This window comes from Lagenorhynchus albirostris, chromosome 10 (genome assembly GCF_949774975.1).
Source record: "Lagenorhynchus albirostris chromosome 10, mLagAlb1.1, whole genome shotgun sequence".
Lineage (NCBI taxonomy): Eukaryota > Metazoa > Chordata > Mammalia > Artiodactyla > Delphinidae > Lagenorhynchus > Lagenorhynchus albirostris.
Window position 1 is genome coordinate 82775621 of NC_083104.1, and position 26297 is coordinate 82801917.

Here is a 26297-nt window from a genome sequence, read left to right on the forward strand (position 1 = left end):
ATTTTTTAAAAATTCCATATATATGTGTTAGCATACAGTATTTGTTTTTCTCTTTCTGACTTACTTCACTCTGTATGACAGTCTCTAGGTCCATCCACCTCACTACAAATAACTCAGTTTCGTTTCTTTTTATGGCTGAGTAATATTCCATTGTATATATGTGCCACATCTTCTTTATCCATTCATCTGTTGATGGACATTTCGGTTGCTTCCATGTCCTGGCTATTGTAAATAGAGCTGCAATGAACATTGTGGTACATGACTCTTTTTGAATTATGGTTTTCTCAGGGTATATGGCCGGTAGTGGGATTGCTGGATCATATGGTAGTTCTATTTTTAGTTTTTTAAGGAACCTCCATACTGTTCTCCATAGCGGCTGTATCAATTTACATTCCCACCAACAGTGTATGAGGGTTCCTTTTTCTCCACGCCCTCTCCAGCGTTTATTGTTTGTAGAAATTTTGATGATGGCCATTCTGACCTGTGTGAGATGATATCTCATTGTAGTTTTGATTTGTATTTCCTCTAATGATTAATGATGTTGAGCATTCTTTCATGTGTTTGTTGGCAATCTGTATATCTTCTTTGGAGAAATGTCTATTTAGGTCTTCTGCCCATTTTTGGATTGGGTTTTTGTTTTTTTGATTTTGAGCTGCATGAGCTGCTTGTAAATTTTGGAGATTAATCCTTTGTCAGTTGCTTCATTTGCAAATATTTTCTGCCATTCTGAGGGTTGTCTTTTGGTCTTGTTTATGGTTTCCTTTACTGTGCAAAAGCTTTTAAGTTTCATTAGGTCCCATTTGTTTATTTTTGTTTTTATTTCCATTTCTCTAGGAGGTGGATACCCAGATATTTGGTCAAACATTTTTCTGGGTGTGTCTGTGAAGGTGTTTGGGGATGAGATTAACATTTGAATTGGTCGACTTCGTAAAGCAGATCACTCTCCCTAATGTGGATGGTCCTCATCCAATCAGGTGAAGAAGACCTGAATAGAACAAGAAAGGCTGATCCTCTCTGGAGTAATAGGGAACTCCTCCTGCCTCACTTCATTGAACTGCCTTCAGACTTGTCTTTTCCTGCCTTCAGACTTGACCTGAAACATCATTGGCTCTTCTTGGTTCTCAAGCCTACTGGGTTTTGGACTGGAGCTACGCCATCAGCTTCCCTGGGTCTCCAGCTTGCCAACTGCAGATCTTGAGACTTCTCAACCTCCATAATCATGTGAGTCAATTTCTTATAATAAATCTCTTTACATGTACATCCTATAGGTTCTGTTTGTCTGAAGGACCCAGACTAATATGAGTATGTTCAGGAAGTTCAGAAATCATACAGCAGATTTTTATTGGTTTAAGAATTCACTTAAACAAAATAAATAACTATATTGTTTGCTACTGTAATACAAATAATTTACATAATGATTTGTTAGATTTGTGTCCCCTGAAAACTATGAAGTACCAAGGCTTGGAAACTGGCATAAAAACAGGGACTTAGGTCTGCAAAGGATTTTGGATAAGCAAGAGAGAATATATCACAATGGTGAAACCATTAATTGTGAAAAGTGGCCAGAAAACCTTGCTATATGAATTCCTGAGTCTTAGAATGATATTGTAAATTTTGTAAATGATATTGTATATAGTCTTAGAATGATATTGTAAATAGGGAAGAGATTGCTGGTGCCAGAAGCCAAGTGAGAAGTGTGAGTAGATGCAAAAGCAAAAGCATATTTCTGTAATAAAGAGAAGTGATACACTAACAAATAAAGTTTGCAGGAAAGTAGTCATCCTGAAATACTTTTTTAAAAGCAATTCCATTTGAAATATACATAATATATACTTCTTGCATAATGCTGACTAAAAAAACTTTTGTCACTTGAATTCGTAAGACTGCAATTTTGACTATCAGGAAGAAAAAAAAGATGGTTTACAAAGTGTGTTTAAAGAAAAGTAGATAGCCTGAGGAGTTAACTTAATGCTTAAAGTTCTCATCATGAATAGTGGAGGAAGAGGTACCACACAGCTTGTTTGGGATTCAATATATAAGAAGACCAAGATGGTCAACACTAAAAATGGAGTTTTGAAACCGTAAGTGATACTTGTTGTAAATATCTGGTGTGAATCCACTGACCCAGAGAAAGTTTGAACTTAGTAAGTATAAGTCTTGATGTAGTCTATGATACAGTTGGGGGGAGGGAGAAAGTTTGTGGGCAGGATAGTGCCAGGAGCTTTAGGGAGCACTTGGTCAGGCCCAAGAGAACTAAAAGGTGAGAACCATGATGCTGAGCTTTAGAGAATCTATTATTTTATCCTGATGTGATAACTGATTTTCACACTGCCTGCATAGGAACAATTTTCTCCTTCAAAAGTAGCAAAATTAGCGTCAGGGAAACATTAATAAAAGAATGTAATTCGATGGTTGACATATATTCACATTGATTTAATGATAAAGAAGCTGTTTCAGGCATTCATATTAGAATTCCTAGGCTGGTAAAGAAATTTGGATTCCTTCTGTCGCAGTAACCCTACCGTAACCCTACTCTGCCCTTCCTGTGTGCTTGACAAGACATGCACTACCACTAACTCAGAACCTAGTACCTCAAAATTAGGCACAAGCACAAATGGTCTTGGTGACAAATTTTTCAGAAATCTAGACATCAGATTTTCAGAGCTATGAAGGTAATCTCACTGGTACAGTGTAGGTGTGTGTGGGGGGGGATGGGTGTATAAGAGTTCATGAATCTGACAAACCATGGAGGTTTCATTATAAGCAAGATGAATAGTCAGCACAGCAGCCCCCAAATCACAGCCTTCTACTCATCATAAAGTGCTGGCTGAGGGTAATTAATTAGCCAGTTTGGGAGCCCTTTTAAGTTCAGTAGGTCAGAACAAACCATTTCAGGGCCGACCTCTTCCAGACAACTCTCCCATAGCCTCCTAGCAAACAAAAAAAATTTTTCAATCACCTAGAACGTAGAAGATAATTCACCTCAGCCAGTCTCTGTTTTCTAACAAACACCTGATGATGTGTGGGAGTAAATAAAGCCCAGCTCACAATTTTCTAGTCAGCAAGGGCTCCAGGGTGGCTTCAGTTCAACGAGGAGTGAGCACCAACTCTGGCATATAAGACATGGGTCATGGAGACAGAATTTTTTTCCCAACGTGGCTTCTCTGATGTTGAATAAGGTATGAAGTTCGGGTGAAGCCTTTTCTGCATGTATCACACTGACAGGGTTTCTCACCAGTGTGGATTTTTTGGTGCTCAATAAGGCTTCTATTCCTAGTGAAACTTCTCTCACACTCATTACATTTATAAGACACGAGAGCCTCAACATTTTCCCACTGGCTTTCCATCCTCCCCTGACTCTCCCAGGTCTCTCCACGGTCAGGATTCTGAATGTTTTTATCGCCGTGGATCCTCTGATGTCTCAGGAGATATGAATTGCGCCTAAAGGCTTTGCCGCACACATTGCACTGGTATGGCTTCTCCCCAGTGTGGATCTTGCGATGTTCAAGGAGGCTGCAGCTCTGGCTAAAGGTTTTCCCGCAGTCATCACACTCGTAGGGCTTCTCCCCGGTGTGAGTTCTCTGGTGTTTGATAAGGTTTGAACTGTGACTGAAGACTTTGCCACATTCCTCACACTCATATGGTTTCTCCCCAGTGTGGACTCTCTGATGAATGACGAGGGCAGAGCTCCCGATGAAGGTCTTGCCACACTCCTCACATTCATAGGGTTTCTCCCCAGTGTGGATTCTCCTGTGCTTAGTCAGGCCTGAACTCTGAGCAAAAGTCTTCCCACATTCATGGCAATAGTGCCGCCTCCTCCCAGAGGCATTTTCCTGCTTTCTTTGTAACCTGCCTTCCTGTGCACCAGCTTCTGCACATGTAGAAATCTGGGCAGTGTCTTCACTCAGGTGGCATGGCATCTACCCAGCCTCCTGTTCTGGATGGTCCTCATCTGGAGGCAGGTCCCTGATCTTAGTCCATATCTCACCACCTGAAATAACAAATGACTAGCAACTGTCAATTATGTCCTGCCACGGGGGAAAGCTTTGTGATGACTCCCAGGGAGGCAAGAATTATAGAGGTCTATACATGGCAAGGATGAGGAGTTAAGTACAAAAATAAGGATGAAAATAAGAGGGAGAACAGAGTACTGGGGAGGAAAGAGACAAGGATAGGAATGGGTCCATCGGATGAACGATACAAACTGGCAAGGTTGTGAGGACTGTGCTAGGGATACGTGCAGTGGCTCTAAATTCTAAGAACAGTAAGGCAGGCTCGTGCACCTAGGATTAAATACTAAAAGGGTTGCACAGAAGGCAACAGTAAGCAAGGCAAGTGAAAGAACTTCTGAAGCATTTAGTAAGAAAACAGGGGAAGTGGGGACTCAAAAATTGATCACCAAACAATGACAACGGCAGCCATCTCTCCTATTATTCCAGGTAATGGCAGGATCCCCAAACAAAACTGGCTTCAACCTTCAACACTAGGAGATCTGAGTTGGAGTGGCACCCCTGCAATCTTGTGCACCTCTGCACCACATGCTTATCTCTAAGGCCAGGCTCTGCAGTCAATCTCTGGGTCCCTTCTAGCTCTCACTCTATGGTCCCATGGCCCACTTCCTGAAGATACCCCCTCAGCTCTCCTCTACCATCAGGGCTAGCAACAGGAAGGGAAGGGGAAGAAATAAGCATTTACTGAGCATCTACTATGAGCTGGACCTGTACTAGAGGTTGTAAGTGCTTCATCCCACTTAACCTTACTACAGGGCAGAGGAGAAGGCAAGATCAGAAGGGTTAAGGAACTGGTCAGTAGCAGAGTTTAGAAATGGTGATTCTGATCCAAACGTAAGGGGGTTCGATGGCTTCTAACAGCCTGGTAGGTTCTAATTCACAAAGGCAGTCAAGAAACCTTATGAGAAATCAGTGCCCATCAGTCTTACCCAAGGAGGTCAGGCTGCCACAGTTCTCTTGCTTTTCAGCTCTGCAGAAGTTCACCTGAGCTGAATCCAGCTGTGTCCATTCAGGGGAAAGAGTCAGGGCCACATCTTCCATTTTCAGCGGCCCCTAAAACAATAGAGGCCAAAGAGTCATGCTTGAGTAGAGCCTTCATCAGCTGGAACTGGCTGCTTTGTGAACCCCAGGATGGTGTCAACAGTGCCATCTTGCAGCAGAGCAATTCTTGCCCCTGGTTACCACCTAGGACCTAGAAGTTATTCATTTATTTTCATTTTCATTTATTTATCAAACACTTCTATAGCACTTTCTATGTGCCTGGCACTGTTTCCAAGAGCACTAAAACAATTAACTCATTTAATATAGACAACAACCACCTTAAGGTTGGGACTATTATTAACCCATTTCACTGATGGGGAAACTGAGGGACAGAGAGTTTAGGAAGTTTGCCTGGGGTCACCCAGCTAATAAGTGGCAATGCTTAGGATGGGAGCTCAGGGAGAGTGAGTCCAGAGCCCATGCTCTTATCCATTACTCTGTGCTCCCTCATTACATATATGTGTGCTTTTATGAAAACTCTTTGAGAATTGGTGCTAAGTTCTTAGAATACTAATATCTTTTCTTACTGAAAACAATGAGGATAATATTTTCTAGCTTACAGGATTTGGGGGACCAGCAAATAAGATCACATTATGTGAAATTACCTAACACAGGACCCTGCACATGTGTCCCTGTTAAATGCAGGCTTCTGTCCAGACATTTATAGTTAAATTACAGTTTTCAAGTTTTACTTTCTCATGTGCGACTCAGAATTCCCCACATCCTCTGTAAGGAATGAAGAGCCTGAAGCTAAGAGACCTGAAATCACTTTTCAGTGTTACAGGGTACAATAGATTCCAGTGAAGAACCTTGGTGTTTTGGTCACTGGTTAGAAGGCTCTGGCTACACATCCTCTGAAGGAACATTCACAAGGACACAAAATAATGCAAAGAGGAAACAATCTCATAATACAGGCAAGAAGATGCCAGTAAAATCAACCCATTTTCTGTGATCCATGGGCTCCTTTCCAAGTGGTCCATGAACCTGGATGGAAAAAACTATTTTAATTTTTACTAGCCTCCAGGAGAAGTTTAGCATTTCCTTCCACTATAAATGGGAGCAAAAACCACAATATGGAATAAGCATATCCCGGACTTTGTCAGCAATAGAAACTGCAGATGTTTTCACATCACATTACATTACCACCAGGCAAATATTGTCAGAGTCATTCGTGCTTAGAGCAACTTTGAAATTGCCAGTTATTAGGCCTGTCCCTAGGTCTTATTATTTAGTGCACCAATAAAAAAGCATATATAACTTTATCACAAATTTGTTTAATGTGATTCCTGGTGATATCATTAGCCCCATTTTACAAAGCAGTAAAATGAGGCACAGAGAGGTTAAGATGTTGGCCAAAAGTCACACAGCAAATAAGTGGCAGGAATAAGGCAGGAGTTGAACGAGGCAGTCTGACTCCAAAATCCAGGCTCTTGTCCAGTACCACAGAGTAATTTAAAGACCCTGGTACTGACCTGGTCTCCAGGCGGAGCAAAAATGTAACGACTCCCATTTGCAAGGCTCGTCTGTGAAAGCAACCCAAGAATCCTGTCTTCAGATGCCCTGAGGCACGGACCCAGGCTCCTAGAAACAGCCCTAGACAAGAGATACGGGAGTGGGACCTAGGTGGGGAGCCCTACACCACAGCAGAGCACCCTGCGGTCGGTTCCACACAGCCTCTCCCAGGGTCTCTTCCAGGGACTGCAGGGGACTGGTGAGGGCGGGGCTTCTCGACACACACAGGTAACACAGAAGAACGGTGGGTGTGCCAGAGGAGAGCCTGGAAAGGAGACCTAAACTTGCACTGGGATGTGGGTGCCCAGCGGGCATACCGCGCTCACCCCACACTCACCACGTGTCCAAACTGGCAAACCACCGCTACCAGGCCTCTGTAGCTACCTCCACCTCCCAGACAGACACTCAGTCTTTTACTAGCTCCCTGCCCCGTCAGCTCCCCTCCCCTCTGGCTACTGAAGAGGCTTTTAGTAAATGACTTTTTCAGTTGTAACAAAGGGAGGAAAGAAAGGTGCAGGTCTCTGTCTATAGTTTGCTACATTTGCGAATTGAAGTGTGAAATAAAATTCATACTTTATGGCAAGACAAGAAAAATTTTAACATAAAAAATTTTCTCTGCCCTTTGGCCTCCTCTCTCCCCTCCACTGTGCATTGTGTACCCGCACGATGCATCGACCAAAGCTGCTCAACCATACAGAGCAACGTTCTCCCAGCACCAAGACAACTCCTTAAAAGATAGCATTCCTCCTTAATCTTGTAAGGGACTGCAATGACTCATGACCCACTACTGGCTAGATTGTATAAATTGTCAATAATATGTCATTTAATGTATAGCCCTCTGTCTCAAACACTTACACGACTGCTTTGACCTATAATGGGAGAACAGTTCTTGGAGCTTTCTGAGAGGCTGTTCCCAGGTTATAATTCTCAGTTTGGCTCAAATAAAATTTCCCATTTCTTTCTTAGATCATCTGATTAATTTTTCATTGATTGTATAGTCAGAAAGAAACTCTGGAAAAACACGTAAGAAAATTAATAATAGTGGTTGCCTGTAAGAGGTGAATGGTGTCAACTACAAACTGGCACTAGCCATCTACCTCTACAAGGATTAAATTATGACCTTCAACACCCCCTGAAAGGAGTTCAGGGTAGAGATCAGGCATGAGGCACTCTGTACTCTGGGGAAAACTGGCGGAACAAGTCTTCAGACAGTTAAATATTTTCAGGAGAAGATTTTACAAGCCCAATTCTTGCATCTCCTCATATCTAGAAAAGCACTAAAATCCTTCATGGTGACGTCTGCTCCTCATGACTAGTAGCAACCTTCTGCAAAAAGTATGTGCTTGATTGCATGTACTCCCTCTTCACCAAAATCACATATATATTGACCTTCCCCCCTACCTCTTTGGAGCAGTTTCTCAGAGCTATCTGAAATGCTGTCTCCCGGCCATTTTGCCCCAAATAAAACTTAACTCATGACTCTCATGTTGTGCATTTTTTTTTCCAGTCAACGATGGTTAGAAACTCAGTGAAAAGGAGGACAAGTGTGAGAAGAAGATTGTTACTCTAAGTATTTTAAATATATTGTAAATTTTAGAGCTGATCGTATTACCTAATTAAAACATTAATTATAAATATTGTTGACTGAGAGAAAAACACATAATGTAAAAGGTGTGAGTTAAGCTTTATTTAGGGACCTGAGGACTAGGGCCTGGGGAACCAGCCTCTCAGTAGTAGGGAAGGTAGAGGAGGAGCCAGTATATATGATTTTTCCCCCCCTGGGAAATACAAGTAGTCAACATACATTTTGGTAAAAGATCACTGCTAATCACGAAGAATAAGTGTCTCAAGTTAATGATTTTAGTGCTTTTCTATGCACAGGAAGATGCAAGAATCTGGGGGATCATTGAAATTCTTCCTTAGATTTGCATCTTAACTATCTAGGGGCTCCTTTATCCAAAGCCCAGAATCTTCATTCTGTGGGCAACTGCAGTGGGTTGTGACTTAACCCTTTGTATAACTGGATGATGAGCAACACTCCTTGTTCTTTTTTACAGTGCATGACTTTTATAAGGAACATGCTGAATTGTTTAAGGAGAAAGTCCAAGATAATTGAACACTCAAATTATGATGATTAATAAAAGAGTTTAGCAAGCTTGTAGAATTTTTTAAAATTCATATTCATAATTGCATTTCCCATCACCAGCACAAGTTAAAAATGTAATTTTTAAGACAGAAATTACAGGAGCAAAGAAATACAGTACTTGAAAGGAAACATACATGTTTCCATGGAGATATATAAGATGGAGATACTGTGTCTGTGTATGGGAGAACTCAAACTCATAAAGTTGTTTGCTGCCTCTTCCATGACGTATGTTCTATGAAGGGCTTTAACTTGTAGTACAATGATCTTCAGACTTTCTGCTCACTCTCAAAAGTCCATTCAGACGCCTCTTCCTCAGACCTCGTTTTTGATTTTTCAAACTTTTTCTTTCCAGGCCCCCACAAACTAGCCATGACATTCATCATTGCCCTGAATGTATGTGACCTTATTTGGAGATAGAGTCACTGTAGATGTCATTAGTTAAGATGAAGTCATACTGGGGTACGTTTGGCCCCTAATCCAGTATGAGTAAAAGAGGGAAATTTGGACACAGAGACAAGCACACAGGAAGAACACCAGGAGAAGATGAAGGCAGAGCTCAACAAGCCAAGGAATGCCAAAGATTGCCAGCAAACCACCACAAGCTAGGAGATATACTTGGAAGATTCTTCCCTCACCAGAAGAATCCAGAAGAAACCAACCCTGCTAGCACCTTGATCTGGGACCTCCACAACTGTGAGACAATACGTTTCTGTAGGTTAAGCCACCTAGTTTGTGGTACCATGCCTAGAAAACTAATATTCCTACTGTCAGCCCTGGTCTCCAGCAGACACTCACCACAGACCTCAGTGATGCTGGTACATCTTTCATCAGCATATTCTTATCAGTTTGGTTAATAGAGGATTCTTCATCAACCCCACAGAATGTAGTCAGCTTATGGGCTTTCTAGCTTTACGTGCTGTGTCCAGTCTGGTGCGCACACTTCTCTGAACTGTTTGATCCCTGCCTCCACCGTTTGCAGTAGCAGTTCTGCATTTCTACTTCACTTGCTGTGAACCTTTGCTCCTTTCCCCTAACATTCTATTGTGAACACCTTCAAACATTCAGAAAGTTTGAAAAATTTTACAGTGCATATGATATTTGTCCACAACTGAGATTCTACAATTATCATCTTACTATATTTGCTTTTCCACATCTCTATTCCCGTATCTATTCATTTTTCTTAATATGTTTATATTTTCTTAATATATCAAAGTAAATTGCAAACATCAAGCAGTATACTTCCCCCTAAATATAATACTTCAGTGTGCATGTCATTAGCTAGATTTCAATATTTGTTTATAGCTCTTTTCTTCTGAGGTAAACTTATGTATAATAAAATATATTACTTTAATTGTACATTCTTTGAGTTTTCATAAATGCATGTCCCTGTGTAATCCAAACCTCTATCGAGGTTAGAAATAAGTCATTTTATCTGCAGTTTGGAAAGACATTTTGATATGATTTAAGGAACAAATGATAAATTTTGAAATAAAGATTATTAAAGAACAGAGAAAATTCAAATTAAAAGGATGTAATGTGAGAAACAAAAGGAATAAAGATATTGAATGAAATAAACAGATTTTTGTTCTGATATAAAGAAGCAAGTTATAACAAAACAAATTTCAGATTACATGAAAACAGTAATTCAATAAGAGGAAAGCTAAATATTAAATAAAATAATAAATCAGCTCTTGAATTGTTCAATAATCTAGTTAATGAAGAACAGTGTATCTCTGAACACAGTGAAAAGAGATTTAAATTTCTTGCACATTTGACATAAAATACTGACACTGACGATGTCTGCTACTGACAATGAGGACATCAAAACAATCTAGTTAATGTGTCATCGATATGAGATTCTCAGATTAGTCCTCAAAAAACTTAAAACATCCTAAAATCTTGTAGCTCAAAATTGAAAGAAATTTGGGCTTCCCTGGTGGTGCAGTGGTTGAGAATCTGCCTGCCAATGCAGGGCACACGGGTTCGAGCCCTGGTCGGGGAAGATCCCAGAATGCCACGGAGCAACTAGGCCCATAAGCCACAACTACTGAGCCTGCACGTCTGGAGCTTGCGCTCTGAAACACGAGAGGCCGCGACAGTGAGAGGCCCGCGTACCGCGATGAAGAGAGGCCCCCGCTTGCCACAACTAGAGAAAGCCCTCGCACAGAAACGAAGACCCAACACAGCCATAAATAAATAAATAAGCTTTCATTTAAAAAAAAGAAAGAAACTTGATAGAGGTTTACCCAAATAACAACTTAAAATGTTTTTTTTTTAATTAATTAAGTTTCGGCTGCATTGGTTCTTCATTGGTGCATGCGGGCTTTTCTCTAGTTGTGGCGAGCGGGGGCTACTCTTCGTTGCGGTGTGCGGCCTTCTCATTGCGGTGGCTTCTCTTGTTGTGGAGCACAGGCTCTAGGCACGTGGGCTTCAGTAGTTGTGGCTCGCGGGCTTAGTTGCTCTGCGGCATGTGGGATCTTCCCGGACCAGGGCTCGGACCCATGTTCCCTGTATTGGCAGGCGGATTCTCAACCACTGCGCCACCAGGGAAGCCCTAAAACGTTTTTGATGAGTTATGCTAGAGGATAGATTTTGCTACATTATCTTTTCATTCTTTTTAGAAAAATTTAAATTACAAAATTAACATTAAAAGACAGTCTAAGAATATAAAGACACCAATTTAGGAGAAAATTATTATAGAAGTGCATCAGGCAGTTAATAAAAATATTTTATTATTTTTCTGACTTTCATGTTTGTGATGCTTTTAAGACTTTAAAATTTGTAATATGTGATTTTCCATTCCAAATCTCCATTTTCATACCTATGTTTCACCCAAATTATATATATTAGATCTCGCACTGTCTATATTTCTCTTTTAAGCTTCTTGAGGGTCAAGATCTGTGTTCATTATTATTATATCCAGTCCTTAGAGGAAACCCTTGGCACAAAGAATGCATTCAAAGAGAATTTGTTAAATGAATGGATAAAAAATAAATTCAACTTCTTAACATATATTATCTATCCCCTTCTCTCCACTACTGTGGCTACTGCCTTGATTAAGGCCCTCACTATATCTACCCTGGATTCTTGCAGTTGTCTCCTAACTGGTCTACCTGCCTGTAATCTCAAATCCTTCCAGTCTACTCTCCACACTGCTGCCATTGTAACATTTCTAGGGACAAATCTGATCATATCAGCCCAAACTCTCTGGTTAGGGATCCAGGAACAGTAACTGCAGGTGCCCCCTGCTGTATATTCTCTTCTCCAGCCATCGTGATTTGCCCAATTTTCTGGATGACCAAAGTATCTCACCCCATTTCTGATTTTATTCTTTTATTCCATCTCCGGAAATTCCTTTCTCTTGTTCTATTTCCCTTGTATTAAATACAAGGGCAAACTCCTACAGTTTCCTGATCTGCTCCATTAGTTTTCCTCTTTGGCCTAATACATACATTTATCTTCTAAATACTTACACGGCATTTACTATGGTCCAGGGACTATCCTAATCTATTTACAAACATTTACTTCATTTTTATTTCATTTCACATACAAATCAGCTGTATATAGTTACTTGTTTCTGTGCCCGTGTCTCCTTCTAGACTGCGATTCTAGAAAACAGAGGTTGAGAGTTAAAAATGAACAAACAAAAACCCCCAACCACAACTACCATCTCTCCTTTGTGGTGTCAAAGGGACCAGAGTTAGGAGAGCGCCTCAGGAAGCAATGGGCAGTTAAGTACCAGACTAGAGGAACTATGAAGTCCCTTTCGGCCCTAACATTTTGCATTGCTATGACCATCTGATTCCCAGATGCCGGGAGCCACTCCGTACAAAAATCTCGCTGGGTTTCCCCGCCTCGGGCTGGATTTCTGGTTCCGAGCCTTGTAATGAGGCAGTCATAAAGTGCATCAACCTCCGGAGCTCCTAGAGAGAACAAGATCGCGGAAAGGGCTGCTCGGCTTCAGCAACGGGGCTCAGAACGATGACGCACTTCCGGCCTTTGTGGTTTGTGGGTTTTACGGGCGCTGCCACCCTCGCCACGGATCCGAAGCTCCCGGGACCCCGAAGGTGAGTCCTAGGCCCCTCGTCCCGATCCTCCCGCCCCGGGAAGATTAAAGTCGGTGACTTGGGGTAGACCGGGAGGGGACGTCTGCGCGGGCGTGGCCTTGTCATCCTCTCGCCGTCGCCTCGACACAGGGCTGAAGCCCCAGTGGAGTAGAAGGAGGTCCCGCCCCTGCCCAGGCGGGGCTTTGTGGTCTTGAGCGGATGTGGGGAGGTGGAGGAGGAGCGTCCGACTGGGAGTCTCGCTCTGTCAAAAGCCCGACTCCGTATATACCCATCACTTTTATTTAACAAGTGTTAACATTATACAGTATTTATCGGATCTATTTTTCTTTAAATGTTTCGAAATAAATTACAAGCATCATGACTTGTCACCCCTAAATAGTTTCGTATGTGCATCTCTGAAAATTAAGGACATTTTACATACATAAATCATAACCCCAATATCAACACACCCAACTAAACCTAAGCGCATTCCCTAGTATTACCTGACACCTACTTCATATTCAGATTTCCCCTCGTTGTCCTACAAATGTTTTTTGCAGTTGGTTTGTACCAACTAGGATCCAATTAAAGACCATTCGAAGCATGTAGTTAAGTCTCTTAATTTAAAACAGTCCTGTCCTTCCCCTACCTTCTTCCCATCCTATTGCCTGGTTGAAGGACTTGCCAGTCGTCCCGTAGAGTATCTTAATTTCCGGATTTGCCTATTTCCTTGTGGTATTTAAGTTGTTCCTCTTTTCCTTGCCTTTGTGATCAGTTTTCCTTTGGAATTTATTTTGCGACACAGGTGGTTTATGATTTTCATTATATCTTCGTTGTGCTGATATGCTAATATGCTGAAGTTAATAACAAAAACGTTCGGGAATTCCCTGGCAGTCCAGTGTTTAGGACTCCGCGCTTCCATCGGAGGGGTCGCGGGTTCGATCCTTGGTCAGGGAACTAAGATCCCGCAAACCGCGGGGCCCTGCCGGGGAAAGAAAGGAAAACGCTCTTTACGCCACGTCATGTTTTAATTTTTTTAGTTCAATTAGGGAGATGAGAACACATCAAATTCTGCAATTGTATCACTCTTTTATCATGTATTTGCTGCCTGACACGTAATAGGCACTTAGTAAATATTTTTGAAGTGAATTCCTTTGCGGGTTACAGGTAATGCACTGAATTTAGGATGAGTTGTCCTACTTCCTCCAGGAGTGTACCTTATGCACATCTTCGAGATTATGGCTTTTATTTCATTCTATTATAATTTTATCTCCATGAGTTATAAACTCCTGTGTATACCCAGCTCTTAGCACAACTCCATAAATATCTGTCCAAAGACTGAAGCACTTTTTTCAAACAAAAGTTAAGCTGTTTTTCCTTTCAGTTGTATTTTTCAAAGTTAAATTAATTTGATGAATACATTAACATTATACCTAAGTGGCAGTCTTTTGGATCCAGTTCAATAGCCTCCACCACCACGCTTTCAACTTTTGCCTTTTCTGCTTCCACTCTCTTGCCTCCACCTTCATTCCCTCAGCTCGCCTACCATACAGTAGCAGAGCTTCTTAAAACCTAAACCCAGTCTTGTCACTTACCTTCCTAAAAGCCTTTAGTGGCTTTTCAGTGTAATTAGAATTAAAAAATAAACTCCTGTGCCCTGCATGATCTGCCTTATCTTACCAGCCTAATTTTTTCTTTCTTTCTTTTTTTGCGGTATGCGGGCCTTCTCACTGCTGTGGCCTCTCCCGTTGCGGAGCACAGGCTCCGGATGCGCAGGCTCAGCGGTCATGGCTCACGGGCCTAGCCGCTCCGCGGCATGTGGGATCTTCCCGGACTGGGGCACGAACCCGTGTCCCCTACATCGGCAGGCGGACTCTCAACCACTGCGCCACCAGCCTAATTTTTGCCACTCTCCTCTCACATGGCTGTAGGCACTCTGCCTCCTTTCATTGTTTTGACCACACCATGCCCTGCCTCAGGGCTTTTGAACGGGGCTCACTCCTTTTTGTTCTTAAGGGCTCACCTCTCACCATCCCATCTTAATAGGTCCTCCATTTATTTGATAACTCAGTGTCTTCCCCATTAGAATGAAAGCTCTAGCAACACAGAGACTGGTTCTCTTTGGAACACAGCCAGGAGGCAGGACAGCAGAGGAAATCAAATAGGAAATCTTTGGTTAATATAAATGGCACTAAATTTACTGACTGTGTTTTAAAAATACAAGAGTCTTAAGCCATTTATAGAATTTAATTTCTTTCAGTTGTAGAACTGAAGTCCCTGGTAGAACCAAGGTCTCCCTTTCCTTGCTGGCTGCCACTGTGGGACTGGTCTCAGCTTCTTGAGGCTGCCTGCATTCCTTTACTGGTGGCTCCCTCCATCAGCAAGTCAGCAATTGTGTATCTAATCCTCATGCTTCAAATCTCTGACTTCGTCTTCTGCTACCAGCCAGAGAAAACTCTGCTGTTAAAGGAGTTATGTAGTAGGTTAGGCCCACCTAGAGATCTCCTAAGGTCAACTGATTGGTACCTTAATTACATCTTAATTACACCTTTTATCATGTAAACTAACAATCTTAAGTGACATGATGACAATCATAGAGGACGGAGATCATGTGGCGATCTTAGAATTCTGCCTACCACAGTTCCACTGTTTGTTTATCCTGCAGTTGATGGACATTTGGGTTGTTTCTAATTTGGAGCTATTTTGAATAAAGCTGCTCTGAACATTCCTGTAGTTTTAGCTTTTAGTGGACGAAAGCACTTGTTTCTTTCGGGTACATATCCGGGAGTGGAATTACTAGGTCATGGCGTACACATATGTTCAGCTTGTCAAAGAATGATGAGACCATCACTCAATATCTGAAATGAAAAGAGAGCTGGAGAGATCCTGACTAGGAACACCTCACTAGGTACAGAAGAGATTGCTGCTCTTACACAGGCATTTTGAGAAGCATGGAGTTCGGTGGGCTGACATCATCTCTGGGGGCTTGGTTTCATGGGACAAACTGTTGTTGATTAGTTGGCTCTCAGAGCTGTGTTTATTGGAACGAGTCATTACAGATTGGCTGATTTTCAGAAGCTATGGGTTGCCACTAATTGATGGACTTACAAAAACATGTTCTCTGAAGTGAATTGTTGATTGATTGAACAGACCAGTTCAGGGCTATTTTTTTAAATTAATTTTTATTGGAGTATAGTTGCTTTACAATGTTTTAGTTTCTCCTGTGCAGCAAAATGAATCAGCTGTACGTATACATATATCCCCTCTTTTTTGGATTTCCTTCCCATTTAGGTCAGTTCTGGGCTACTTGATACCACAGCTGCAGAACTTTTTTTATTCTCAAGCTTTAAGAGATAGTTCTAAAGAATTTTCCAAAGTGGTTGTACCCATTAAATTATCATATTAATGTATGAGAGTTCCATTTGCTCCAATTCCTTGCTGATTTACCCTTAAATTATAAGATGTGTATTTACTTTTAGAATTTTTTAAAATGAGGTCTGTTCAGTATTTCTATTCTCCTGACAACAAGGGCCTTAATACACTCTTTCTACTGAACTGACCATCTACCACATCTTGTTATTATAAAGAATTTTAGTCTTATATTCTTCCCCTTTTGCGTAGTAAAACATTCTCATGTAAAAAAATGTAATAGGGGGCTTCCCTGGTGGCGCAGTGGTTGAGAGTCCGCCTGCTGATGCAGGGGACACGGGTTCGTGCCCCGGTCTGGGAAGATCCCACATGCCGCGGAGCGGCTGGGCCCGTGAGCCATGGCCGCTGAGCCTGCGCGTCGGGAGCCTGTGCTCCGCAACGGGAGAGGCCACAACAGTGAGAGGCCCATGTACCGCCGGGAAAAAAAAAAAAAAAAAAAGAAAGAAGGAAAAAAAAAAAATGTAATAGGGGTTATCCATTGAAAAATTCCACATCATGCCTGCTCCCTCTGGGATGTTTCCCATCCCCAGAGACAGGTAATGTTGCTTGGGTATCCAATATATATATATTTTTTTCCCTTTTTTAAATACAACTGATAATATTTTTCACAGTGGTTCTTCACCATGCTTTTTTCACTAAATGTATCTTGCCAGTGCTTTCATATCTGTACATAAAGAGCTTCCTCATTTATAAAAACTGCATCGTAGTAGTCCAATATATGGATTACTCTAATTTATTTAACCAGTCCCATATTGGTGGACATTTAGGTTGTTTCCAACTTTTTGCCTCACAAACAGTGCTACAGTAAATAACCTTTTATGTACATCATTTTACATGTGAATGAATATATTACTTTACAGGAGGTTTTTTTTTCCATGATCATTTAAATTTATTGCCATATTTTGTCAGTTTTTGGACTTATGTTGTTTCCTCTGTTTCATACCTTCTCTCTGAGTTCACTTTTGTTTGCTGAACTACATCCTTCAGTTACTCTCTTAGGAAGGGTTCGTGGGTTGTAAATGGCTTCAGTTTGCTCTATTTATTTATATTTGGCTGGGAGTAAATTCTGTGTTCACAGTCATTTCCCCACTCTGATTGCCTTCTGGACTCCATTAATAAGCACTTTGCTGTGTTTCCTTTGTAGGTAATCTGTCTCTTTTCCTCTGGCAGGTTTTAAGATTGTCTCTTTATCCTCAATAGGCTGCAGTTTCACTATATTATGTCTAGGTGTGCACTCTTGATCTGAGAAGTCAGGCCTTCATTTCTGGAAAATTCTTCATTTATTTTCTCAACTATTATTTCTCGGTCATTCACTACACTCTCATCTTCTGAAGCTCCTGTATATTAATGTTGTATTTTCTTAACATTTTATATATATAGTATGTATATATATTTATTATATATGTGTATATATATGAAAGAGCAGTTAAGAAGATATATATATGAAATATTCTCTCTTTCTTCTTAACTGCTCTTTCATATTTTTCATCTCTGCTGCATTCAGAGTAAAGCCTTCAGTATTGTCTTAAAAATCACTGTTGTTCTTCAGCTGTGTCCGTTCTGTTGTTTATCCTCTAATGCATTTTAAATGTCAAAGTTTTTTCTTAAATCCTAAGATTTCTCATTAGTCCTTTTTTATATCTACCCAATGTTGCATTTTTTGCCTGTTTTGGTTTAATTATCTCATGTATTTCTCAAAATCACTTATTTAAAAAACTCCTTGGACTATAAAATGAATTTTATAGTCCAAGTGAATTTCTATTCTGATTTGTTGATTATTTTTCTTAGGGTTAGAGTTATTTATGCATTTTGGAATTTAGTTTGTAGGTTTATTTTGTGTGGGCAGCTTTCTGTTTTAGATTTCTCTCTCTTCTTCATTCAGCGTTATAATTATTATATTTAAGACCCTTTCTGGGACTTACACCCAGTGTTTGAGTGTTGCTGCCCCAAGAAGTTCTTAGGGCGGGCAGACCTAGTATGGGGCCAGGAGCTTCAGGGCTTAGTTACTGCAGATGAGACTGGTCCTGTCCCTTGGCCCCTGGGTCCATAGTTTCTGATAAAGCCATAGCCTGAGTCAGTAGCCTACAGTCTTTTTTTTTTTCCTATCCCCTTTCATGAGTGTGGAAGTCCACTGAAGCCTCTAGCATCAGAAAATATTTCTTCCAAGATTTTCAACTGTCTACTGAATTTGGCCTGTGAATTCAATGGTTTATTTTGTTGGGTCTATTTCCTCTATAAAAAGAGGATATTCAACTTATTAGTACTGCTTTGCTAATAATACCTGGTATTTTTTAACGTTTAGCAATTGCTATGGGCCAGGTACCATGCTAAGCTTTTTATATGCATTACCTTATATAATTATCACAGTTCTGTGAGAGGGGTGCTTTGGTCAGTCCCATTTTAGAGAGGCCACATGATTTGAACATTAGTCTCTACCTTGCAGTGCTTCTCTAAAGATGATTTTAAAAAACTCAGTCCATTCAGTTTATCAGAGGTGTATCAAGTACAAGAGGCGTCTGGGATCTGTAGCAGGTTGGGACATGGGTGGGAGAGGAGACAGGAGACAAGGGAGGACTAGCTGGTAACATAGGGTAACACATACAGATCCTGGGAGCAGTGGTGGCATAGGGGAGAATAGGAAGAGTGCATTTTCTCTGCCTTCTCCCTTCCCTGCCCTTGCCATGGCTTGATGAAAGGAAAAGGGACGTAGATAGGGAGAATTCACTTATTTATCCAGAAAATAGGGATAAAGACAGAGTTCATGGTGGCACAAGATCAGGACGTAAATCCTAAGTCCACCAACTGTGGGGAGAGCAGCACAGCGAATGCAGAGGCTGCCCCACCTGGGGCTTTGGGTCTGTGAGGGGTTGCCTGTGGTACTCAAGAGAAAAACCTGATCACCATGGTTTCTCAGTAGCGTTCAGGTTCAGAGCCTATAGTCACAGAACAATTTTTGCCACATTTTTAATAATAGTGGAATCCAATGTAAATTCATAAGAATTCTCAGGCTTACAAATCTTCCTGGACTGAAGACTCAACAAACCTGATACCCAGATGTTGCAGTAAGGAGTAAAAAATTAGAGTTGATGCTGGACGTGGACAAAAAATAAGACCCACAATCTTTGTAACGCTCTCTATTCTTAACACTACAACATAAGTTGATGTGAATATTGTACTAAAGTCTGTCTCTCCCACTGCAAATCCCATAAAGGCAAGGACCAGGTCTGTTCCCTTTCACTGCTTTGACCTAAGTGCCCACACTATGCCAGGCATTTAGTAGGCACGTGATATTTGAATGAATGGGATAAATACATTTTCCCCCAATAAAGTATAACTGAGAAACTTTTCTCAGTTCTCTCAGACCTTAATGATTCTATTAAAACAGGACTAAAGGGCTTCCCTGGTGGCGCGGTGGTTGAGAGTCCGCCTGCCGATGCAGGGGACGTGGGTTCGTGCCCCGGTCTGGGAAGATCCCACATGCCGCGGAGCGGCTGGGCTCGTGAGCCATGGCCACTGAGCCTGCGCGTCCGGAGCCTGTGCTCCGCAACGGGAGAGGCCACAATGGTGAGAGGCCCATGTACTGCAAACAAAACAAAACAAAACAAAACAGGACTAAAGTCATATATAAAACTTAAATTCCACCGCTAAAGTAAACATTGTATCAGTGTAACCACCATTAAACCTGCCAACTTAAACTGCCACTACCCTACAGCATATTCTTACCATTTCCCTCCTGAATCTTACTCAATATTCCTTTAAAATACAGCTCTAACTCTATGACAGTGAAATAAAAACCTTGATGACCCTCGGTTTTCCATATCGTAAAGTCTAAACATCTTAGCCTAGAGTTCAGGGTTGTTCTCTATTCCGATGAAATGCATCTTTCCAACCTTATCTCTTGTCATGCATTTTCTCCCCACACGCTATACTCTGTAGTTCAGCCACCAGGACCCCCTGCCTGTCCTTAGAGTCACTGTGCCGTGTAACCTTAAATACCTTTGATTCTGTTGTTTGCTTGGCCTGTCATGTTGAATCTCCTCCTATCACCCTTTCTCTGCTTGACAACTTTCTGTTCGTTATTTTAGGCCTAATTCAAATGTACTTGCCCCTAAGCCACATTCTTTCACTGCTCCATACCCTGTCAGAATTATGTTTTTCCTGCTCATCACTCCCTAGATATTCTGTTGAAGCCTCTATATAGCACTCATCATTTGATATTATGGCTAGTTTTCTATGTCCTGTTCTTCCCCTAAAGCTACCATATATTGACTATGAGGCTTTTAAATCACTACAATTTATTTATTTGTTTATTTTCTTGGAATAAGTACTTTATTTGAAATGGCTCAACAATCAGAAAAAATACAGTATTATTTTCCTTCCTGTCTTATTCTGAGTTACCTAGTTCCCTCCCCAGAGGCCACCACTCTGTATTAGTTTTTCATTGGTGTAATAATGTGGTGTAACAATTACAAATCTTTGGCAGCATATAGCAATAAACATTTATTTAGCACATGAGTCTGGGGTTCAGCTGATAGGGGTAGGGCTTACTTGTATATCTGCAGTCAGCTGTGAATCCTCCAGGCAGCTCTGCAAATCTCAGCTAGGCTCACTTACATGTCTGGGGATTAGCTGGCTGTTAGCTGACCTAGGATGGTCTCATCTGCCCCTCTGGGGTGATTTGGCTCTGTTCTGCATGTTTCTTATCATCTGAAAGCCAGCATATCCTCCTAGTAATTAGCAGGCAAGGGCAAGCAAGCCCAATCACACAAGTACTTTTCAAGTCTAGCTTGTATCACACTTGCTAGTAACACACTGGCCAAGTCAAGTCACATGGCTGAGCCCAGAATCACAGTGGGAGGGCACAACAAAGTACATGTCTACAGGGAAGGGTGAAGAATTGGGGTCAGTAATGTATTCTGCCATATGCCTTTTCTTCCAATTTCTAAACGTACAGAAGTAAAATACTGTATATACCTTTTATTAACATAAATGATAGCATAATATTTATTGTTCTTATACTTTGTTTTTTTTCCCCATTACTTTTTAATTTCTATTAAGACATATTTTTCTCATCAGGTACATCCTCCTAAAGAAGGTTAAATCAGGGGATCTTAAATCAGTTACCCCTCTGCCTCAGGCTGGAGTGAGCCCTTCTAAGTTAATCCGAGAATGGCTTCAACAGGGGAACAGGATGGACTTAAGATTGTGAAGGTGGAGGAAGACCCTATCTGGGACCAAGGAACCTACCTTAAGAAGAACAGCTTTTCCGGCCAGGAGGCCTCCCGCCAACTTTTTAGGCACTTTTGTTACCAAGAGACTCCTGGTCCCCGAGAAGCACTGAGCCGGCTCCGGGAACTCTGTCATCAGTGGCTGAGGCCAGACACACATACCAAGGAGCAAATCCTGGAGCTCCTGGTGCTGGAGCAGTTCCTGACCATCCTGCCCGAGGAGCTCCAGGCCTGGGTGCAGAAGCACCATCCTGAGAGTGGGGAGGAGGCAGTGGCTGCAGTTGAAGATCTGGAGCAAGAGCTAAGTGAGCCAGAGAACCAGGTGAGAGGAGGAAGATAGGCTCCTGGACACAGAATATTAAATGAAGGGTGAAGTTTGGTGACCCAGGTTGGTTGGCCATAGCCTCATGTATTAGTTCTCTGTTGCTGGGTAACAAATTACCTGCCTCCCTAAGCTTTAATGGCTTGAAAAAACAAATATTATCTCCCAGTTTCTGAGTCAGGGTTTTGGGAGCCACTTAGGAGGACCTCTCATGAGGTTGCTGTGAAGATGTCAACCAAGACTATAGTCCTCTGAAGACCTGACTACGGCGGGTGGACCCACTTCCAAGATGGCTCACTCCCATGGTTGTTGGTAGGGGGCCTTGGTTCTTCACTGGCTGTTGGCGGGAGGTCTTTACCATATGGGTTTCTCCTTAGGGCTCATTGAGTGTCCTCACAACATGTCAGTTGGCTTCCCCAAGAGACAGACAGAGAAATAGAGAAAGAGAGAATAAGGATGAAACCACATCCTTTTTACTACTTGGTCTCAGAAGTTATATACCGTCACTTCTGCCTTACATTCTATTCAGTAGAAATGAGTCATTTTAAGTACAGCTCTCACTCAAGGAGAGAGGAATTAATAGAAGGAGCATCAAAGAACTTATAAACATATTTTAAACCACCATATCACGTTGGGCCACTCTTGTTCTCCCCCTTCTGCTTTTGGGTGTGGATTTAAACTCTGGGTCTTCCACTGTGCCATTGCTCTGCAAAATGTCTCATATGGTTCCATATGATCTCTTTCATTGAGTATTAGCCTGGATTCCTGTAATCCTCCTCTTATGAACCCAAATATACCTACCTGCCTTCAGGCCCCAGACTGTGAACATGGACATTCTGAAGTGCTCTCAGGGGATGCAGTGCATTTGAAGGCCAAGCAGGAATCAACAGCTCTCCAGGTTCAGTCCATGGTGACACAGCTCAAATGTGAATCTTTTGGGTCCCACAAATTTGGAGAACAAGGTAAGGACTTTCACAGGTCCCTTCAGGGGATCTCTGGTGGTTCAGTATAGGGTAGTAAAGACTGTGGACTCTGGCACCAAATTGCCTGGGTTGGAATTTAAGCACTGCCACTTAGAAGCTGTGTGACATTGGGCAGGTCAAGTAACCTTCCTGTGCCTTCAGTTTATGCATTTGTAAAAATGGAGATAATCATAGTATGGAGTCAAAGAGTCATTTGAAGATTTAATAAATTAATATACATAAAACACTTAGAACAGTTCCTGCTTCCTAGTAAGCATTCCACAGTGCCTGCTTGAGTACATCCTCTCTGGAAGCCTCGCCTTCTCTGGGTGACCCCCTCCAGCCATTTCAGCAGGTGCTGATGACCCCTTACTCTGTTGGTCTCAATATCTCCATTTAGGTCTTCTTTGGATTCCTAGAATATGTGTGCTTGATATGGATCTTCCTGTTCCCCATCCTGTGGTTATACTCTTTCATAAAGGAAAGAGATAACATTGTTTGATCTATTTATTATTCTAGATGATGAAACTGTACTTGAAAACCAGGACTTGGCATCGAAACAAGAAGTCTTAAAAGAAATGGGACATTTTGAGAATAGCAGACTCCAAAGAGATGTTCCTTTAGAGTCTAAGTACAGAGAAACTTGTAAACGTGAGAGCAAGGTAGAAAAGCAGAGGGGACATCCCACTGGAGACAGACGTCACAGGTGCAATGAATGTGGGAAAAGCTTTACTCAGAGTTCAGTTCTCATTCAGCACCAGAGAATCCACACTGGGGAGAAGCCATATGAATGTGAAGAATGTGGAAAGACCTTCAGCCAGAGGTCAGGCCTGGTTGAACATCAGCGGAGCCACTCTGGAGAGAAACCCTATCAATGTAAGGATTGTGGGAAAGCCTTCAGTGCCAGCAATGGCCTCATTAGACACAGAAGGATCCACACAGGGGAAAAACCATATGAATGTGAAGAGTGTGGGAGAGCCTTCCGCCTGAGCTCATACCTTGTTCAGCATCAGAGGATACACACTGGAGAGAAGCGCTATCGCTGTAACGAGTGTGGTAAAGCCTTCAGCCAGAATGCGGGGCTTTTCCAGCACCTCCGAATCCACACTGGTGAGAAACCCTATCAATGCAGTCAGTGCAGTAAAAGCTTTAGTAGGCGAACACTCCTTATAAAGCATCAGAGAAGCCACACTGGAGAGAGACCGTATGAGTGTGATGAGTGTGGAAAAGCCTTCAGTCATCATTGCAACCTCATTAGGCATTTTAGAATCCATACTGTTGCCAAACTGGACTAATCCCATGGACCACCAGGGCCCCTAAATGAGGTGATCTTGGAAAGTAAGATTTTCAAGTGGCTAATTTTGCTCTTATGAAATTTATTTTGCTTTGGAGTGTGTGGCTTTTCTGCAGACCAAGTGCTGCTGTCTCCTGGGTGGATGACTGTTGGCAGTTGCTTGGCAACCTCCTTCTTCCCTATCCATTGGTTCATTTCTAACAATTTCTCTTAAAGGGACAAAATCTTACCTGGAGATAAATTGGTATGGAGGGGCTGTTATTGAGTAATATTTAATATTGAATAACTCTAAATGACTAGCAATTGTGTATACTTTTTTTTAAGATTGGGTATATTCAAAAGATATTCAGAGATGAGCCTTTTTTTTTGTAAAAGTGACATTTTAAACACAATTATGATTTGGGGGAATAAGAGTCATTCCCATTCTCATAGGAAATCATTGCCACAGTCTCCCCAGGAATTTAATGGATGATTTCTTTGTTGCTTTCATCGGAATGGGTGGCAAACTCATTTATTAAGCAGCATAACCCATGGTGTGAAACCTATAGATTTGATGGTTTAGAAATCCATGTCCCATTTTGATATCTAACTCCAAATTCCCAGTGCAGGTCATTACCATATTAAGGTTTCCATTTTTGTTATAAACAACGAATAAGATGATACTTTAAAACCTTTGCAGTGAGCCGGTTTTATTCATAGCCTTTTCTGCCACTGCCTTTTGAAGGCTAGTCAGCAACTTGGAGGGCCATTGCGAGCAGCATCATTGAGACTCTATCAAGAAAAGGAGCCTCTGACCTCGGGCAGCTTGCTGCTTAACTGGGGAGTCCAGCTTTCTCAGGCCATTTACTGTCAGGGTTAAACACACAAATCTGGCACCACACTGTGTAGGTTCATTACCTGCCTTTCCATCTGTGAGCTGTGTGACTTCGGGCAGTTTAATTAAATGCCCCTATGCTACAGTCTCCCTGTCTGTAAGATAGGGGATAAGAGTACCTTTCTCATAGGGAACATAAGAATAAATTAATACAAACTTGTAAAGCACTGAAAACATAACTCTCAATAAACGTGCACTATGATTTACATAAAGAAATAATACCATCTAATGAATGTAGGTGGAATTGTAAGTATCATGCTTGAACGAAATAGAATGTTAAACGCCTCTGCTGACAGTCTCATTATACTTTTCTCCACAGTCAAAATCTGAATCAGAATTTCAAAAGAAAGGAAATAAAAGTTCAACCTAAAAGTATACTGTACTAAATATGTCTTCAAAGTCTATTTTTAAAAAGTTAAAGAAGTCTATATATGTGTGTATATATGTATATGCATATGTACATATATTTGGTTTTCCTTATAGCTTAGGGACCATAACAACAACCAAAAACTCTAAAATTCCTTGACCCTTTCATTTGTAAATAGAACAATGGCTAAATGCAGACTACCTAGAATAGTGCTTATTGAATTTGTTTTGTTTGGTTTTTTTTTTTTTGGCTGCACTGCGTGACACGTGGGATCTTAGTTCCCCAGCCAGGAATCAAACCCATGCACCCTTCAGTGGAAGTATGGAGTCTTAACCACTGGACCACCAGGGAAGGTCCTAGAATAGTGCTTACTGAATTTTAGAGTATCTACAAATCACCCGAGATCTTGTTAAAATACAGATTCTAATTCAGAAGGTAGCCCAGGAATCTGCATTTTCAGTACGCTCCCAGTGATGCTGATGCTGTTGGTTCATGGAACACACTTTGAGTATCAAGGCCCCAGACAGTCCTGATGGTCCTTGTAATCAGTTAGAGGTGCCAGCAAATCCATTTCCTTCCCATCCTTCTTCCACCTGCAACCTCTGCCTCAGCATGTTGCCCCTATACCTGTGCTCCCCACTGCCTACCCCACCCTCAGAGGAGTGAGATGCCCCAGAAGTGCAATGGGCAGGTGGGCTGAGGTGGGTTTGGGAAACCAGGCAGTGTTCTCTGCTCTAGCATAGGCACATTCAGCCAAATCTTTATCTGGGAAGTCTAAGCAGTTCCTGTAAACGTTTGCTTTAGGAAAAAGCCGCTGCTACAGAGCTTCCGCTCTGCCTCCTCCCTCCCCTTCACGTGAGCTCCCAGGGTGAGGGGAAAGCAGCTGTTGCATGTTCAGAGCATAGTGCAGACCTGCAGTCCTCCCTGTGCTCCCTGAGCATCTCAGGACACAGGGACAAAATCTCAGCCCCCGTGTCCTTATCTAGGCTGCTACTACAGACCACACTCACCTTCAACACTGAATTTCAGTTTGGTCTCTCTGAGACTCCAACCCCAGTGCTCAGAC

General features: G+C 41.8%; 1 protein-coding gene across 1 annotated transcript; it reads left to right on the top strand.

Annotated features, from left to right (window-relative positions):
- Positions 1-1084: 1084 nt before the first annotated feature.
- LOC132527569 (zinc finger and SCAN domain-containing protein 31-like) lies at positions 1085-25224 on the top strand. Its single transcript, XM_060163459.1, has 6 exons — positions 1085-1221; positions 12519-12776; positions 19570-19748; positions 21261-21734; positions 22546-22696; positions 23216-25224. Exons 4-6 carry the CDS (start codon positions 21354-21356, stop codon positions 23989-23991), a joined length of 1308 nt encoding a protein of 435 aa, XP_060019442.1. The 5' UTR covers positions 1085-1221; positions 12519-12776; positions 19570-19748; positions 21261-21353; the 3' UTR covers positions 23992-25224.
- The last annotated feature ends 1073 nt before the right edge of the window (positions 25225-26297 follow it).

Bases quoted from the DNA above. Each gene is read 5' to 3' on its own strand.
- LOC132527569 (XM_060163459.1), top strand. From the start codon at position 21,354: ATGGCTTCAACAGGGGAACAGGATGGACTTAAGATTGTGAAGGTGGAG. The intron at 21,735-22,545 runs GTGAGAGGAGGA...ACCTGCCTTCAG, and splicing joins TAAGTGAGCCAGAGAACCAG to GCCCCAGACTGTGAACATGG. The intron at 22,697-23,215 runs GTAAGGACTTTC...TTATTATTCTAG, and splicing joins CCACAAATTTGGAGAACAAG to ATGATGAAACTGTACTTGAA.